Below are 15,983 nucleotides of genomic sequence, written 5' to 3' on the forward strand. Positions count from 1 at the left end.
TTTTAGGAAGGAATTGCAATCCTTTGACTCATTGAAACTTAAGGAGTCTAGGTAAGAAGTTAGGTGTCTCTGGCAAAATGGAATATTGATCAGTGATTGCCAAGACAGTCTTGTCTGTATGTGTTTGAATGTGTGCACATGTTTGTATTTTCAGGTATGCATGTGTGTTGGCTTGTAGTGTAGAAAAGGCAAGAAGAAAAACTTTCCCTTTTAAGGTTCTCTTTGTGAGTTATGGTTTTAGCCTTTTCCTTTCTTTTCTCCCTCTCTGTTGGTTTGTTTCAATTTTGCATAATTGCGGGCAGAGTTGAAATCTGTCAGCCGCTTGATGATGCAGAGTTTTAATTGACTGTCAACTTGAACATTTCATTAAATAGAAAAGATTTCAGATAGTGCATTGCTCAGGTACCAAACACAGTTTTATACGTGGGTAATCACAAACTGGAATCTCCTTGGAGGCTTTGAGGACAGGGGGGCTGAGAGAGGAGAGCCTTCAGATTTGTTGGGTTGCATGCTTACGTATGGGCTTCCCTGATAAAGAGTAAAGAGTCCGCCTGCAATGCAGGAGACCTTGGTTAAATTTCTGGGTCGGGAAGATCTGCTGGAGAAAGGATAGGCTACCCACTCCCGTATTCTTGAGCTTCCCTGGTGGCTGAGCTGGCAAAGAACCCACCGGCAATGCGGGAGACCTGGGTTGGGAAGACCCCTTGGAGAAGAAAAAGGCTACCCACTAGAGTATTCTGGCCTTGGAGAATTCCGTGGACTGTATAGTCCAGGGGGTCACAGAGAGTTGGACACAAGTGAGCGACTTTCACTTTCACGCTCACGTATGTACTGTTTATCTGGTCCAGGCAGACGAGAGCAGGGTGGGCCACCCTCTCTATTATCTGGACTTACAGCTGTGAACACCCTTCCGAACGGCTGGAATGTGCTGTTCTTTGCGTTTTGGTGCCTCTGTCAGTCTAAGAATTAGAATTATGCTTTGCCATCCCATATCCCAGACTTTTAGGGCAGCTTATCTTCAATCCCCTCCTTTTTTTTTTTCATAGTAGAGAAATTTGTATGTCTACTTCTTATTGGCCCAATATGATGCCAACCAGAAAGTAATGCGAGTGTTTCAGCACCTATTGCAGTGTCCTGAGAGAACTGGGTTTCTGGGACATTCTCGCAAGATTCTCCTGATATTGCTGATTTTACTAAAGAGAGTTTTCTAATGAGGAGAGGACAATTTAAGTCTTACCCTCTTCTTAATAATAACAGTGGCCGAACAATCTGTCTGTCTGTCTCTCGTCCTCCTTCCCCAGTAGTTTTATGGAAAAGCTTCACAGTTTGAGGATTTTTAGGATGGGTTTTCAGGGCACCGATAATGCCCCATCTCTCTAGATTGTCACAGTCCTACTGACCGTGCGCGTGGGAAGAGGCGGGTTGATGGGACTGACCTTGAACTGTAGAGACGGGAAAGGCATGTGTAGCTCTCGGATGGCGACATTGCACGTGCACAGATAGTTAGGCGAACAGAGTGCTTTTACTGACCTGTTCTTAACTATGAAAGAGCATTTTCTTTCTGTCCCAGATCTCCCTGGGCACTGGGCGGAAAAGAGGTCAATCTGTGGATGGTATGTGCTGATCGGACAGCTTCAAGTGTTATTAATACCTTAATTGAGTGAAGTCTGTGTAACTTTTAATGACCCGTAATAGGAAAGTATCTTTACTCAATGCAAGGCAGTAAAGACTGTATGTAATACTGATGATGAGCTCCTGTTTACTCTTTTGAAACATGTTGCATTTAGAAATAAATGCATTTAAAAGACTAGTCTGCATCTGGGGATGGCCTCTCCTTTTAGGCAGGAGCCTGTAATCCGAGACCCCCGTCTCTAGATTTTCCTTTTATCCTTCAGTGCATCTTTCAAGGTTGTCAACGAGTAGTTAGAATGCATAGCTCGGTCTCTTTTTCCTTCCTTCTGCCTCCGGGGGAGGAACGTGAACTATCCCAGAGGCTACTGCTGGGAGAAAACACAGATCTGAGTAATCCACAGGCCAAACTCTGAAACATGTCGTGTACTGTTTTCTCAGAACAGCTTCCGTGTCAGTGTTTGTCTCATGTGCTGTGGCATAGATCTAACAGAGGGGGGAGGGCAGCGTGGTTGTGGAAGCCTGGGATCGTGAAAATCACTCGGCAGTGGTGTTTGTATTTTCCTTTCTCTCTCTCTAATGTGGCTGTGCTGCGCGGCTTGCAGGATCTTCGCTCCCCCAGTCAGGGATTGAGCCCAGCAGTGAAAGCTTCGAGTCCTAACCACTGGACCACCACGGGAGTTCCTGCACTTTTATTTCTGCAGTACTTTTCGACTTCAGTGAAATCTATGACTTGCCTACAACGGCTGGGAATCCCACCCCACGCTCGTCGCCTTGTGGTTGCCGTGCAGAAACGGATCTCCAAGCTCTGGTCTGTGTGGTCCTGCCTTTAAGGAGCAGTATTACCTTGGACCAGTCCTTCTCCTCCCTCAGTGGAGTTTCCTTCTTTAGAAACGAAAGACCCGGACTTGAGTTGTTGAAGTCCTTCCCTTGTTAGGTAGCTTAGGCTAGCTCACGCTGCCACAGTGCGTGACCTCCAGCTGTCTGTGGCTTTCGAAACCAAAGTCTCTTTGCTCGCCATCTTCCATGTCCACTGTGTCCACTGCCATCTTTCTCGGGCTCAGACTCACTGAGCAACAGTACCTACTTGGGTGCTGCACATCTCACAGCAGAGGGAGGCAGAACAGGGAGCCAGACACAGACTTGGGAGGCTTCTGCTTGGAATCCGCACGTGCTGTTTCTTCCTCCATGTCACTGACCCCAAAGCTAATCACAGAGTTGATTCAGTAGGTAGCTGTGACCCCCTGGGAGAGGCAGCCCCGTGGTGAGTTTTGGCAGACATTCAGAGCAGTGACAGTGACCTTTGACCCCCTGCCTCCACCATCCTGTGATTTCGGCCCAGGCTCTTGCCCTTGTGGGTTGACACCCAACCAAAATCACATCTTGATTTTATTTATTTTTTGGTGGCACAGCATGTGGGATCTTAGTTCCCTGACCTGGGATCAAACCTGAGCCCTCTGCCTTGGAAGGCAGAGTCTTAACCACAGGACCGCCAGGGAAGTGCCCCCAAGTCACATCTTAAAGCTTTCAGATTTTCATGTCTATCCCACGTTTAAGGCGTTTCTGCTGAACTGGACTTGGGAAGAGTATTTCGTTTCTGAGAGGGGTGGGAGGAGCCCTTTAAAAGCAGCACGTACTCTGCCTCTGAGTTCTCTCTTCTTATCTGTGGTTCTGTGGCAGTACAGTCCATCCTTTCCAGGCCAACACGTGGAATGTCTCAATCTGAGAAGTATTAATAGATCTGCAAGTGAAATAGGCTTGCACAAGTGCTTAGATAGAGCCCTCATATGTGAATTAAAATGAGAGATGAAAGACCTTAGCAGTACATCTGTAAACATTGAGGCTAATGTTATAGGGTATAATTTTGAAAGAGTCCTTTGACACCACTGGCAGGAGTACTGAATGCTTTATTGATATAACTCAGTGTGGTATTTTTTTAAAACTTTCTTTTCATAATCTTAGGGAGAGGAGGGAACATGGAAAAGTCACTTATTTTCTCGAGTTTGTATAGAAAATATCCTGAGGCTGGGAAAGACTGAAGGCAAAAGGAGAAGGGGATGGCAGAGGATGAGATGATTAGATAGCATCACTGATTCAATGGACATGAATTTGAGCAAACTCTGGGAGATACTGAAGGACAGAGGATCCTGGCATGCTACAGTTCTTGGGGTTGCAAAGAGTTGGACATGACTTAGTGACTGAACAAAAACAAATTCAAGACAGATGAAACCTCTAGGGATAGGTTCTTAGTGACTTCGAGTTTCCAGGTGTGATGTTTAATAGCACCAGTTACCAGGAAGCCTTTGTTACTTCACCCAGAGAAACCTGCATTTAATCCACAAATTAATATTCTCTGGAGATTCAAAACAAAAAGCTTTGAAAATAGAAATATTACCCTTATTCAACAAGCACAATTATGTTCACTAATTCTTAGAGAGAAAGCAAAATCTTCACCTAAAACCATTCGTTGGACCTCAGCAGTCAGATGGAGTATTTCCAGGTCTTTGAATATAAAAATTATTTAAAAGTTTTCCTTGTGGGCTTGGGTTTTCAAAGAGGATCCCTTTGGAAAGTTGGCAAATACTTACTTTCCTGGCACAAAGATTGGTTTTTTTCTTTTCCCTCTCCACCCAAAGCTATGACAGGGTGGAGTGGAGTATACTTCCATGAAATTGCATGTTTCCAAAATAGGATTCACTGTTACATTTGACTTCTGTTAGAATTGAATCTCTAATCAAAAATAAGCAAAAACCAAACACTCTAGAAATAGAATTTCAGCTCATATTCTCTAATTTGGTCTTCATATAGGATAGAATTATTATATTTTATAAAAGTGCCTTTTGAGCAGAAATGTAGCAAACAATCAATTAACAAAGTGGTTCAGATTCCATTCTCGTGCCTGTGATCTCATGTAGTAATATCCACAATCTCAAATGGCTGTTGTACCATATCATTAACGCTATTTAGATTCTCTTGTAGTCTGGATGGCTTCCAGGAAAGAGCACTGCATTCTTCTGCTCCTTGGTTTCATTTCCCAGTGTTAGACTACGTTTAACCTAAAGGACCAGGAAAAATCCTGGTGTTCCTGTGTTTCCCTCCTAACTTTCTTCGAGGAGATGAACTAATAGTGTATATCATTAGATTATGGTTTTCGGCATGAATCTGTTATTTAAGTAAGGACTGTAAAACCCTGAGCTTTGCTTGTATTGGTACTTAATAAGGGTGCATGCTCCTTGAAGCAAAGGTGCTAGTGTAGAGCATTTTTGTTGGGGCTCTTGATTTGCTGAATGAAACCATGGAACCTATGATCCTTGGCACTTGCCTTGTGCAGGCTGGCCGTCTGTCCCCTGGGAACAGGAGGCATGCAGGCAGACAGGAGGTGTGTGGATCCCGGGAATGTATGGGACCGCCCTTCTGTGATGGTCACTCTTCTTGGATAAAACATCTGAAAAATATGCCTGAGCTTGGGGAATTGACCTGAGTGAACAGGGAAGAAAAATGAAAGCTAGAAGGTAACATGTAACATATTTTAACTCTGCAGCAATTCAGGTTTCCTTAGTCTTCAATACTTTGATCCGCTCTCATGCTGTTTCTTTTAATTCGTGTACTGTTATTGCTTCAAAATATTTTCATTTACTCCAATTCTCTCCTGTGAAGAATGATCAGGCAGGTCGTGGCTTCCCCTTTTCCCGCCATCATATGTTATTCCCAGAAACTCCGTCAACAAAGAAACACACACACACACACACGTTAGGGCGGTGTCTTCAACTTTACAGGGTTTTAAAAAGTATTCTATCTAGTATTTGCTCCAAACTGTGCACGTTCAGAAGCAGCAGACCACCACCTTATTACCAGGAAAAGAGTTTCAATCACAAGTTTTTAGATATAACCTCTGTTCCTGTTTGTTGAGATTTAGACTCCATGATGCCTTTAACCAGCTAAGAATACAATGAGTAGATGAGGGCAAGACAGTGTCCTCTGGACTCAGAGTGGTGAATGGACACAAAGATTTTTTGTCCACATACCAGGGACTTGTCTCTGAAAATCAGCAAAGATACTTGTTATGTACATTAATTGATTTCGGTCAGTTCAGTTCAGTTGCTCATTCGTGTCCAACTCTTTGCGACCCCATGGACTGCAGCACGCCAGGCCTCCCTGTCCATCACCAACTCCCAGACTCAAACTCATTTCGATTGAGTCGGTGATGCCATCCAACCTCTCATCCTTTGTCGTCCCCTTCTCCTCCAGCCTTCAATCTTTCCCAGCATCAGGGTCTTTTCAAATGAATCAGTTCTTCTCATCAGGTGGCCAAAGTATTGGAGCTTCAGCTTCAGCATCAGTCCTTCCAGTGAATATTCAGGACTGATTTCCTTTAGGATGGACTGGTTGGATCTCCTTGCAGTCCAAGGGACTCTCAAGAGTCTTCTCCAACACCACAGTTCAAAAGCATCCATTCTTTGGCACTCAGCTTTCTTTATAGTCCAACTCTCACATCCATACATGACCACTGGAAAAACCATAGCTTTGACTAGATGGACCTTTGCTGACAAAGTAATGTCTCTCCTTTTTAATATGCTGTCTAGGTTGGTCATAACTTTTCTTCCAAGGAGCAAGCATCTTTTAATTTCATGGTTGCAGTCACAATCTGCAGTGATCTTGGAGCCCCCCAAAATAAAGTCTGTCACTATTTCCAGTGTTTCCCTATCTATTTGCCATGAAGTGATGGGACCAGATGCCATGATCTTAGTTTTCTGAATGTTGAGTTTTAAGTCAACTTTTTCATTCTCTTCTTTCACTTTCATCAAGAGGCTCTTTAGTTCTTCTTTGCTTTCTGCCATAAGGGTGGTGTCATATCTGAAGTTATTGATATTTTTCCCAGCAATCTTGATTCTAGCTTGTGCTTCATCCAGTCCAGCATTTCTCATGATGTACTCTACATATAAGTTAAATAAGCAGAGTGACAATATGCAGCCTTGATGTATAGCCTTAATTGATTTAGTCAGCTGATTTTGACAGGAAGTCAAATTATTGACTCACAAGTGGACCCCCTGAGAGGTAGGGAAAATAGGGGAAGGTTGGTACAAACATTTAGATATAAGATGAATAAGAGCTGAGGAACTAATGTCTAGCATGACTGTGGTTGATAACACTATACTGTATGTGTGCTTGGTCATGTTTGACTCTGCGACCCCCATGGACTGTAGCCCGCCAGGCTTCTCTGTCCATGGGCTTCTCCTGGCAAGGATACTGGAGTGGGTCACCTTTTACTCCTCCAGGGGATCTTCCTGACCCAGGGTTCAAACCCACATCGCCTGTATCTTCTGCACTGACAGTCAGATTCTTTACCACTGTGTCACTTGGGAAGCCCTGCTATGTTGTATAACTTTATATAATTGAATTGAAATTTGCTAAGAGAATAAAACAATTTTTAACCAAAAAAAGTGAGAATAAATAATATTCATATATATATATAAAATAATGGACCCTATAAAAATGATTATGAATATTTAAGGTGAAAGATAAAATGGTAGTAGGAAAAATAAGTGGCTTTTCTAATAGATATTAAGTTTGACTAGAAAAAATCTTTAGATAACTCAGAGTGTTGGTCTTTCTAATTGTAAGTAAAGGTTTTCCCACCAGAGTCTTCCCTAGTGACTCAGATGGTGAAGAGTCTGCCTACAATGTGGGAGACCCGGGTTCGATCCTTGGGTCAAGAAGCTCCCCTGGAGAAGGGAATGGCAGCCCACTCCAGTACGCTTGCCTGGGAAATCCCATGGGCGGAGGAGCCTGGTGGGCCCCAGTCCATGGTGTTGCAGAGTCGGACACGACTGAGCCACTAACACACAGTTTCCCACCAGAGACTGACTTGACTGTCTTTACCCTGTGCTGTAGACTCAAGAGGAAAGAAGTAGAGACTGTTTTGTAGAGAATGCCGGATTCTTCTTCTCAAAATAGGAGCTAGGTTGACATGTAATAGGCTTCCCTAGTGGCTCAGACAGTAAAGAACCTGCCTGCAATGCAGGAGACCTGGGTTTGATCCCTGGGTCGGGAAGATCCCCTGGAGAAGGGAATGGCCACCCACTCCAGTGTTCTTGCCTGGAGAACCCCATGGACAGAGGGGCCTGCTGGGCTATAGTGCAGGGGTCACAGAGTCAGACGTGACTGAGTGACTAACACTTCCACTGACATGTAATGATGTCCGTGATATCAAGGTAGAGACAGCAATCATTAGCTCTCACAACTGATTGCCTCTCTCCAAGAGAGCAGGGCTTTGGGTCACTCCTAAGTTCCCTTGATTGACATGCTGAAGTTTTGAAGACATTACAGAGTTGTGGTTACCAGGAGCAAAGAGGTTGTTAGCATTTGCCAAGAATTAATGCCTAAAAAGTGTGACTGTTCTAGAGGTAGTTTGTTTTAAGAGTATATTCAAAGGAAGTGGAGTCCTGGGATGTAAAGGTTTGGCGTGAGGAGATTTCTAAACGCTTAGGTAATTCTAATTATGATTTTATTGGCAAGGAAACAATAGCGCTCTATTAGCTTCTGAGAACAGTGGTCTGGTCTGAGGTTGCTGTTGGATATGGGCACATTCTGTCTGTCTGCACTTTGCTGCTTTGAGGATGTACGTTGGGTTGGAAGGCTCAGTATCACACTCGATTAGATTTTTATGAGTCACAGATGTGGAGGGTGAGCCTGCCTCTGAAAAGCTTTATCCTGTCCATTAGCAGAATTCTAAATGATTTGGCCCGTTTGTCTTCTACCCTCTATAACCTTGGGATTTAAAAAAACAGTGTGCTTCCATAATTTTTTTTTTTCAGGAATGCACACTGTTGCGTGGCTTTGGCAGCTGTGTGTTGTGGGTGTCCAGGTGTGCAAGAGTGCCCCCATCCTCAGTCTCTTGTTATGAAGAGCTGGTCCTTATCAGTAGTTCATCCTGCCGGCCTGCCATGAAATGATGTGATGAGAGCACTTTCAAACTCAGAGCGAAGGGGATGTGGCACCTGCCACATCAAACAAAGACAAACAGGCAGAGGTCACTTTCCATCTTTTATAGATCTGACCTTTATCGACATCACCTGTGTATCCTGCTGTGTACCCAAGGGGTCAAATCTAGAGGCATTCATGGCGTGGGAATATATTCCAAGTATGTGTTTTTAAGGTTATTTCTTCTGTTTCCATGAATAGATATCAGTATTACCTGCAAGTCAAAAAAGACGTGCTGGAAGGGCGGCTGCGCTGTTCCCTGGAACAGGTGATCCGGCTGGCAGGCTTGGCTGTGCAAGGTAAGAGTGGGGACTGGTGTGTGACAACCATCTTGTCTTGAATGCTGGCACCGCTAGCCTCTCGGAGGGAGAAGTTAAATTTACTTAAGTGATCCCTTCATAACTCTTTTTACATTTTGAGGCATCTTACATTAAAAGTGCAGAGGCAGTGACTTTTGGTGGCAGGATGGTGGATTCCTCAGAGCTGTTTGCAAATTGCTCAAGCTTGTATAATTTTAGTTTTATTTGAAGAAATAGCAGCTTTCATCCTGCCTCTAATTAAAGCTCCATTGCAGGGCTTGTAGACCATTTTCTTAGAATTTTTCCACTGCCCAATGTGGTCATATTTTGTGGCTTGATGTTATGACTGTGTGACTTTCACATCAGTTTCAAGTGTGAGCGCTTAAGACCTTATAGTATGCTTTACTCCGACAGTTAAAGAGAGAAATTTAAAATGCAGTGTTGTAATGTGAGATAGCTAATGTGTATTAGAGTCAATTTATCTTTCAACCTACCCTACTTACATCGATCTAGATCCATCAGACAGCTGTTTTTTTTTTTTTAATCTTCTGTAAATTTTTACCCCTATTTGTGTAGTACACTGTGTAATCTTGTACATATATTTATACATTGTTCTTTATTGACTGGTAGCTTCATTGTCTTTAGTCATGTTAAAAACAAGAAGATAAAAGACAAGTTTCTTTTTAAAAAGAAACATGTTTCCCTTGCAGTAGCGACTTTGCTTAAAATCAGATACCATCCAAATGTACCCTGCCAGCTGCAGAGTTCTTGCTGTATGGATTGTTGTTTTAGAAGCTGCGAACTGAACTTCTCATCCCAAACTGCACTGAAGTTAAACCTTTTGGATTTAAAATGCTTAAAGTGGCAGCCTTTCCTTGATAACTTTCATTCCTGGGATATTAATGGGTTAGTAGTTTTGGTTGGCCATATGATACTTAGTAGTTAGCCTCTCCCTGTAGATTGGAAGTCTGCAAAATGCGTTGTTCTCATCTGTTCACCTAAAGAATGGAAGGGGAAGGAGCAATGCCCAGACTGTATAACAGAACCATCAGCGGTTATAATTGAAAAATAATTGAAACAGTAGAGAAGATATCATTAATGGGGAGATGAAAGATCTGGTGGGTCCCTCATCTTCCAATTGGGTCTTTTTCCTTTAAGTGCTTCCTTTTCTTCTTCTTCTTCTTTTTTTTTTTAAACTCTCTTTTTTCCCCTCTCACTCTTCAATCACTGGGCTCATTACAAGCATCCTGGATATTGGAGGACCTCGGTGATCACTTTCAGGCTGAAGGAAGTTGGTGAACTTACTCTGGGGTCCCTTTTACTTGGATCCTTGAAGTTTGCTATTCAATCTGATGAAATCCTCTAGCTATAATATGTGTAGAATAATTTTTCTGAGAACTTTCATTGGGCAGTTAGAAAGGCACATCAACAGATATAAGCTGTGACAAAGTATGGTAACAGATCACCGACCTTGGAAATAGGCAGAGCTCTTGGTCTTTGGTATTTCCAAGTGCCTCACCTTGTAATTACTTGTAGGAATTCACACATATTTGTAGGTGCAACCTTGCCTTCTTGGTAACGTATTTACACTGGCCTTCTGTGTGGATCTGCTTATTCTTGTTACCTTAAAGATGTCTGGATCCATTTCTACCTGATAGTGAACATTTTACATGAAATTTAAATATCATACTGTTTTGATTTTTTGTTGTTGTTGTTGAGAGCAAGTTGTATAAGCTGCAAGACACTTATCGATTTATGATAGAGGTTCTCTGTATTCATTTTACGTGTGTTCAGACTTACAATTGTGAGATGAAAACGGGACAAAACAGAATTTGGGCCATCTTGTAACACATGGAGTTGTTTAGGAGGTGTAAAAATTTGCAGCATTGCTTGCCAAGGGTGATTTACAGTGGGAATTTCCAGCTGCAGATATATGAAGAGATGCAGATGGGTTTTGCGCTTCAGTTCTCTAAATTAACCTTGTGTTAAAAAGTCCCCTTGGCAGATAGTCTTAAGATCTGTGTTGGCGCATATTTCATAAAAGATAAATATAGGTTTGTTTTAAATTCTTAAAATAGATTAGGAATCACTTTCAAATGTTTCTATTCTTTCTAGAAAATTATGTTGCAGTGCTTGCATGCTGATATTTACATTATTACTATGTAAAAGTGTTAGTAATAGCAAACCCATCTTGGCACTGTTTGTATTTAATAATAGTGCAGAAGTAGGATGAAGTGAGAAGAGTCAATGTGGTAATAAATGTACCCTATTTTATCCCATCTTTAATGTCATATAATAAAGACTACCCTCTCCCCTTGTCTTTTCAGCTGATTTTGGAGATTATAATCAGTTTGATTCTCAAGATTTCCTCAGAGAATATGTACTATTTCCTATGGTAAGTATATCTTCCTTTTTCTTAATTCATGTTCTATCTTCTTTGGATATTTAACTCTTCCCTTCTAAGATCTCAGAGGAATTTACACATGTATTTCCTGGGAAGAATGCCCCTGCATTTATGGAGATAAGTTTTATAAGACCCTGAGAAAAGTAAAGATGGCTCTTGTTACCTCCTCAGAACACTTCCCTGCCTCACACACTAGCCTTGAGTACTGGGCACTCTCTTCCTTTTTTCTTTTTTTTAACATTTGTATGTTTATTTGGCTGCACCAGGTCTTAGTTGCGGCATGTGAGCTCTGGTTGCAGCATGTGGGATCTAGTTTCCTGACCAGGAGTTGAACTCGGGCCCCCTGCATTGGGAGCTCAGAGTCTTAGCCACTGGAGCCCCAGGAAAGTCCCTCTCTTTCCTTCTGTGCCTCTCAGCTTGGCCCCACTCCAGAGCCTTTGTCCTGCCCGTCTTCTGTCTGGAATGCTCGGCCCCGGGTCTTCCTGTGACTGCTCGTTCAGGTCTTGATTCAGATACCACCTCCTCACAGAAAGCTTCCTTGTCCTTGACCGCCTGTAGGATGCACTCCAACCATCCAGCACTAACTGCTAAATCCCCTTTCCTGTGCATACTTTAGAGCTCTTTCGGGATCTAAAGGTGTTCCTTCTTTCCCTCCTTTTTATTGTCAGCTGAAATGCCTTCTCCGTGGCGCTTGAAGAGGGAGCTTCTCTGTCTTGTCCATGGTTGTCTGGTACATAATTTTGTGCTCACGTGGATTTGTTGAATGAGTCTATGAAGTAAAATGTCCACTCTTGACTTAAATTAGGGATAAGGCTAGGTTTTTATTCTTGGGAAATTTTTGGTAGTTTTGGAGTAATTGAGAAGAGTTTTCGTCAGGAAAGTTAAAATATTTGAAAAGCCATCTTAGGGAAAAGCCATGCCCACTGCAACATTCAGCTCTGATTTTATAAATCATGATCATTCACCACTTTGTGTGTGTGTGTGTGTGTGTGTGTGCTCAAAGCACTGACCTGGGTTTGCAAAATCTGAATGCAAAGCCACGTATGATAAAATACGATCAGGATTTTGTGTGGGGAGAGGTTACCTGTGTTTTGGGCTTGAGGGACTAATGGTATGTGAGCTGCATCTTAAAAGATGGGCAGCATTGTGGCAGGTGGTGGTCCGGGGGAGCAAGGGATGCTCTAGACAGAGGGAGGAGGAGCAGGGGTGAGGTGGCGGGCGTGACTGGATAGGAGTCAGCTGGCCATCCTGACGGCTGCTCAGGGGTACAGAGGGGAGCAGTGGTACAGAAACATGATGCGTCTGAGGAGTTCGAATGGGTGGGTTCCATCCAGTGGTTCACAGACCCCATGCTTGGGAACTGCTGGGTTAGACCAATGAGACTGTTTGCAGGAGGATGTCAGATGAGAGTGTCCTCAGCATGACATAGGAATTAGGTGTTGGTCCGTGTAGCTCAGATGGTACAGAATCTGCCTGCAATGCAGGAGACCTGGGATCGATTCCCAGGATGGGAAGATCCCCTGGAGAAGGGAATGGCTACCCACTCCGGTGTTCTTGCCTGGAGAATCCCGTGGACAGAGGAGCCTGGTACAGTCCACGGGGTTGCGAAAGGTTGGACACGACTGAGCCACTATCACTACTACAGTATAGGATAGAAACAAAAAAAGCAATATGAGATATTTTGGAAGTGCAATGGGGAGAGCTTGGCATCTAACCTGAGAGAGCTGAGTGTCTGGAGACAAAGGTATTAAGTTTTGAGAGGCTAGAAATTATCTGTGTCAGGGCATGAGAGGAATCTAAATTAGTCCCAAGTTAATTTTTTAAAAATTTTTATAGAATTCTTAAAGGTTAGTTTCAGTTTATAATTATTACAAAATCTTGGCTGTGTTCCCCATATTGTTCAGTACATTCTTGGTCTTTCTGGTGTCCAGTCATCTGTACCTCCCACTCCTCCACCCCCGTCTTGTTCCTCTCCCCTCCCTCGACTGGTCACCACTGGTTTGTTCTCTGTATCTGTGAGTGCTTCTTTTTGTTATATTCACTAGTTTGTCCTATTTTTTTAGGCTCCATATATAAGTGACATCATACAGTGTTTGTCTTTCTCTGTCTGACATGTTTCACTTAGTATAATCCCCTCCCAAGCCATCTACGTTGCAGCACATGGCAAAATTTTGTTCTTTTTATGGCTGCGTTACCTATTTCATGTGTGTGTGTGTGTGTGTGTGTGCGTGGACTTGCCACATCTTCTTTATCCATTCGTCTGCTGGGGGACGTTTAGGTTGTTTCTATAGTTTGTCAGGGGCTTCTTCCCTGGTGGCTCAGGCACTAAGGAATCCACCTGCAGTGCGGGAGACCTGGGTTCGATCCCTGGGTTGGGAAGATCCCCTGGAGGAGGGCATGGCAACCCACTCCAGTATTCTGGCCTGGAGAATCCTCATGGATGGAGGAACCGTGGTGGGTCCATGGCAAAGAGTCGAACGGGACTGAGTGACTGAGCAGAGGACATGGTTTGTCTGCTGTAAATATTGCTGCTCTGAACTTTAGGGTGCACGAATCTTTTAGAATTAGTGTTTTTGTTTTTTCCAATGGCTGGGTCATGTACTGGTTTTATTTTTAATTTTTTGAGGACCCTCTACCCTGTTCCTGCAGTGGCTACAGAAGTTTGCATTCCCACCTGCAGTGTACAAGGGTTCCCTTTTCTCTAAATTCATCTGAACCTTAACCTAATTCTTCTAAATGAGGCAAATACTGCAAGATCTCTAACTTTTTATGAGTAGCTCTGTATTTAGTCTTATTCCCACTAAGATAACAGCAGTATTATCTGCTGGACCTGCTGTTTTTGATCCCTTATTAATTCCACTGATTAAATCAACCTCCGTTCAAAGAGATTGCAGATTACTTCGAGAAGTTCTGCATGGGACTTGGCATCCATGTCTCTGACATCTCAGAAGTCCACCTCAAAAGTCAGGATGTTTTCCTGTCTGCGTGGTGGAAGGGAAAATGAAGCTCATACCTCAGAATTTTAGAGAGTGTGCGTAGTTGTAACAAATGAAGGTGATGAACTTGATAATTTTCTAGAATATCTTTTCTTTTCTTTTTTTTAACCTTTCTCTCATTAAAGGTCTCTGTCACATAGCCTTTAGGCAGAGACCAGGAGAATATTCAAAGTTGATTTCCAGCATGAGATGTGTGCATTTGTAGATGGTAAAAAATGCTTTGACAGGTTTAAGTGCTGTGAAGCAGTAAAGAACTTATTTTGTACATATCATGTCTTTTTCAGAATAATACCTGTCTCCACTGGGCTCTAAGCAAATTGGGTATTAAAACAGTCCAGACCTCATTCAGTTTCACTATGGACAGACAGATATTGGTGGTGTTATTCTTGGATCTAAAGCTTCCCCTTTTGAGATAGTAGCTACTTGTGATGGGTGCCTATTTACATTCAGATTGAAATGAATTAACCTTAAATAAAATTTAAAATTTAGTCCCTCAGTTGCATAAGATATATTTTTAAAAAATGCTCAATAGCCACCTGTGGCTCGTGGCTACTGTCTGGAAAACCTGGCTATAGAACATGTCCATGATTCCAGAAAGTCCTGTTGGGCACTGTTGAGGATGAGGTGGCAGAAGCTGATGTCAGCCTGTATGTCTGAATCATGAATATTCCTTAGCTTTTGCCATCAGTCATGTATCCTTTAGGGCTTCCCTGGTAGCTCAGCTGGTACAGAATCTGCCTGCAATGCAGGAGACCCGGGTTCAATTCCTGGGTCGGGAAGATCCCCTGGAGAAGGGATAGGCTACCCATTCCAGTATTCTGGGGCTTCCCTGGTGGCTCAGAGGGTAAAGAATCCGCCTGCAGTGCGGGAGACCTGGGTTCAATCCCAGGGTTCATCCATATTATTATGATCAGCAGCGTATTTTTCTGTCTCAGGCAAGCACAGGATGCTGACGTGCATGCTTTCTAGGCATGAGTACTCTGCGCTCTCTGAAACGTGAGCCGACAGAGGACAGGCAGAGGGTAGCGATGATCATTCAGCAGCTTTGTGTGGGTCAGACTCTCCTCAGCACTCTGTAATGGCCTATGTGGGAAAAGAATGTAAAAACGAGTGGATATCTGTGTATATGCAATGCAGGGGACCCAGGTTTGATCCCTGGGTGGGGAAGATCCCCTGGAGAAGGAAATGGCAACCCACTCCAGTATTCTTGCCTGGGAAACCCCATGGACAGAGGAGCCCGGTGGGCTGCAGTCCATGGAGTCGATAAGAGCTGGACACGAATGAGTGACTAAACAGCAATAACAAAGTGTAAGGAAGACAGCAGGCAGATTCTGGAAGGACTCGGAGAGACACACAGGGCCGAAGATGTAGGTCCAGAGTGGGAAAGGCTCCTGTCCTGCGCGGGGGGAGCATGGAAGCCTTGTCCGGGGAGTGGTGGGTGTGACGGACCTGAAAGATGACGAGGTGAGATGTGAAAGCGGTTTGTGTTGGGAATACTTGGCCTGAGGTTACAAACTCGGGAGAAGAGGTCTGCAGGGACGTCTGGGTCACCCTGACGCGCGGTCTGAATGCCAGGCCCGGGGTGACCTGACCGAGCAGGCCGTGGGGAGCCATGGCAGGCTGTACAGTTTCTGCTGGGCTCCACTGGCGCTTTCAAAGGGAGGAATGCGTTCC

The 15,983-nt window shown here is 43.6% G+C and overlaps 1 protein-coding gene across 2 annotated transcripts in view; it reads left to right on the top strand.

The window, feature by feature from the left end:
- PTPN14 (protein tyrosine phosphatase non-receptor type 14) overlaps positions 1-15,983 on the top strand; it is a 183,451-nt gene that overhangs the window by 115,898 nt on the left and 51,570 nt on the right. For both annotated transcript variants that reach the window (XM_043923278.1, XM_043923279.1), the window contains exons 4-5: positions 8,812-8,909; positions 11,237-11,304. In XM_043923278.1, coding sequence (XP_043779213.1) covers positions 8,812-8,909; positions 11,237-11,304 — 166 coding nt within the window. The remainder of the gene's footprint in view (positions 1-8,811; positions 8,910-11,236; positions 11,305-15,983) is intronic.

This window comes from Cervus elaphus, chromosome 14, assembly GCF_910594005.1.
Source record: "Cervus elaphus chromosome 14, mCerEla1.1, whole genome shotgun sequence".
Taxonomy (NCBI): domain Eukaryota; kingdom Metazoa; phylum Chordata; class Mammalia; order Artiodactyla; family Cervidae; genus Cervus; species Cervus elaphus.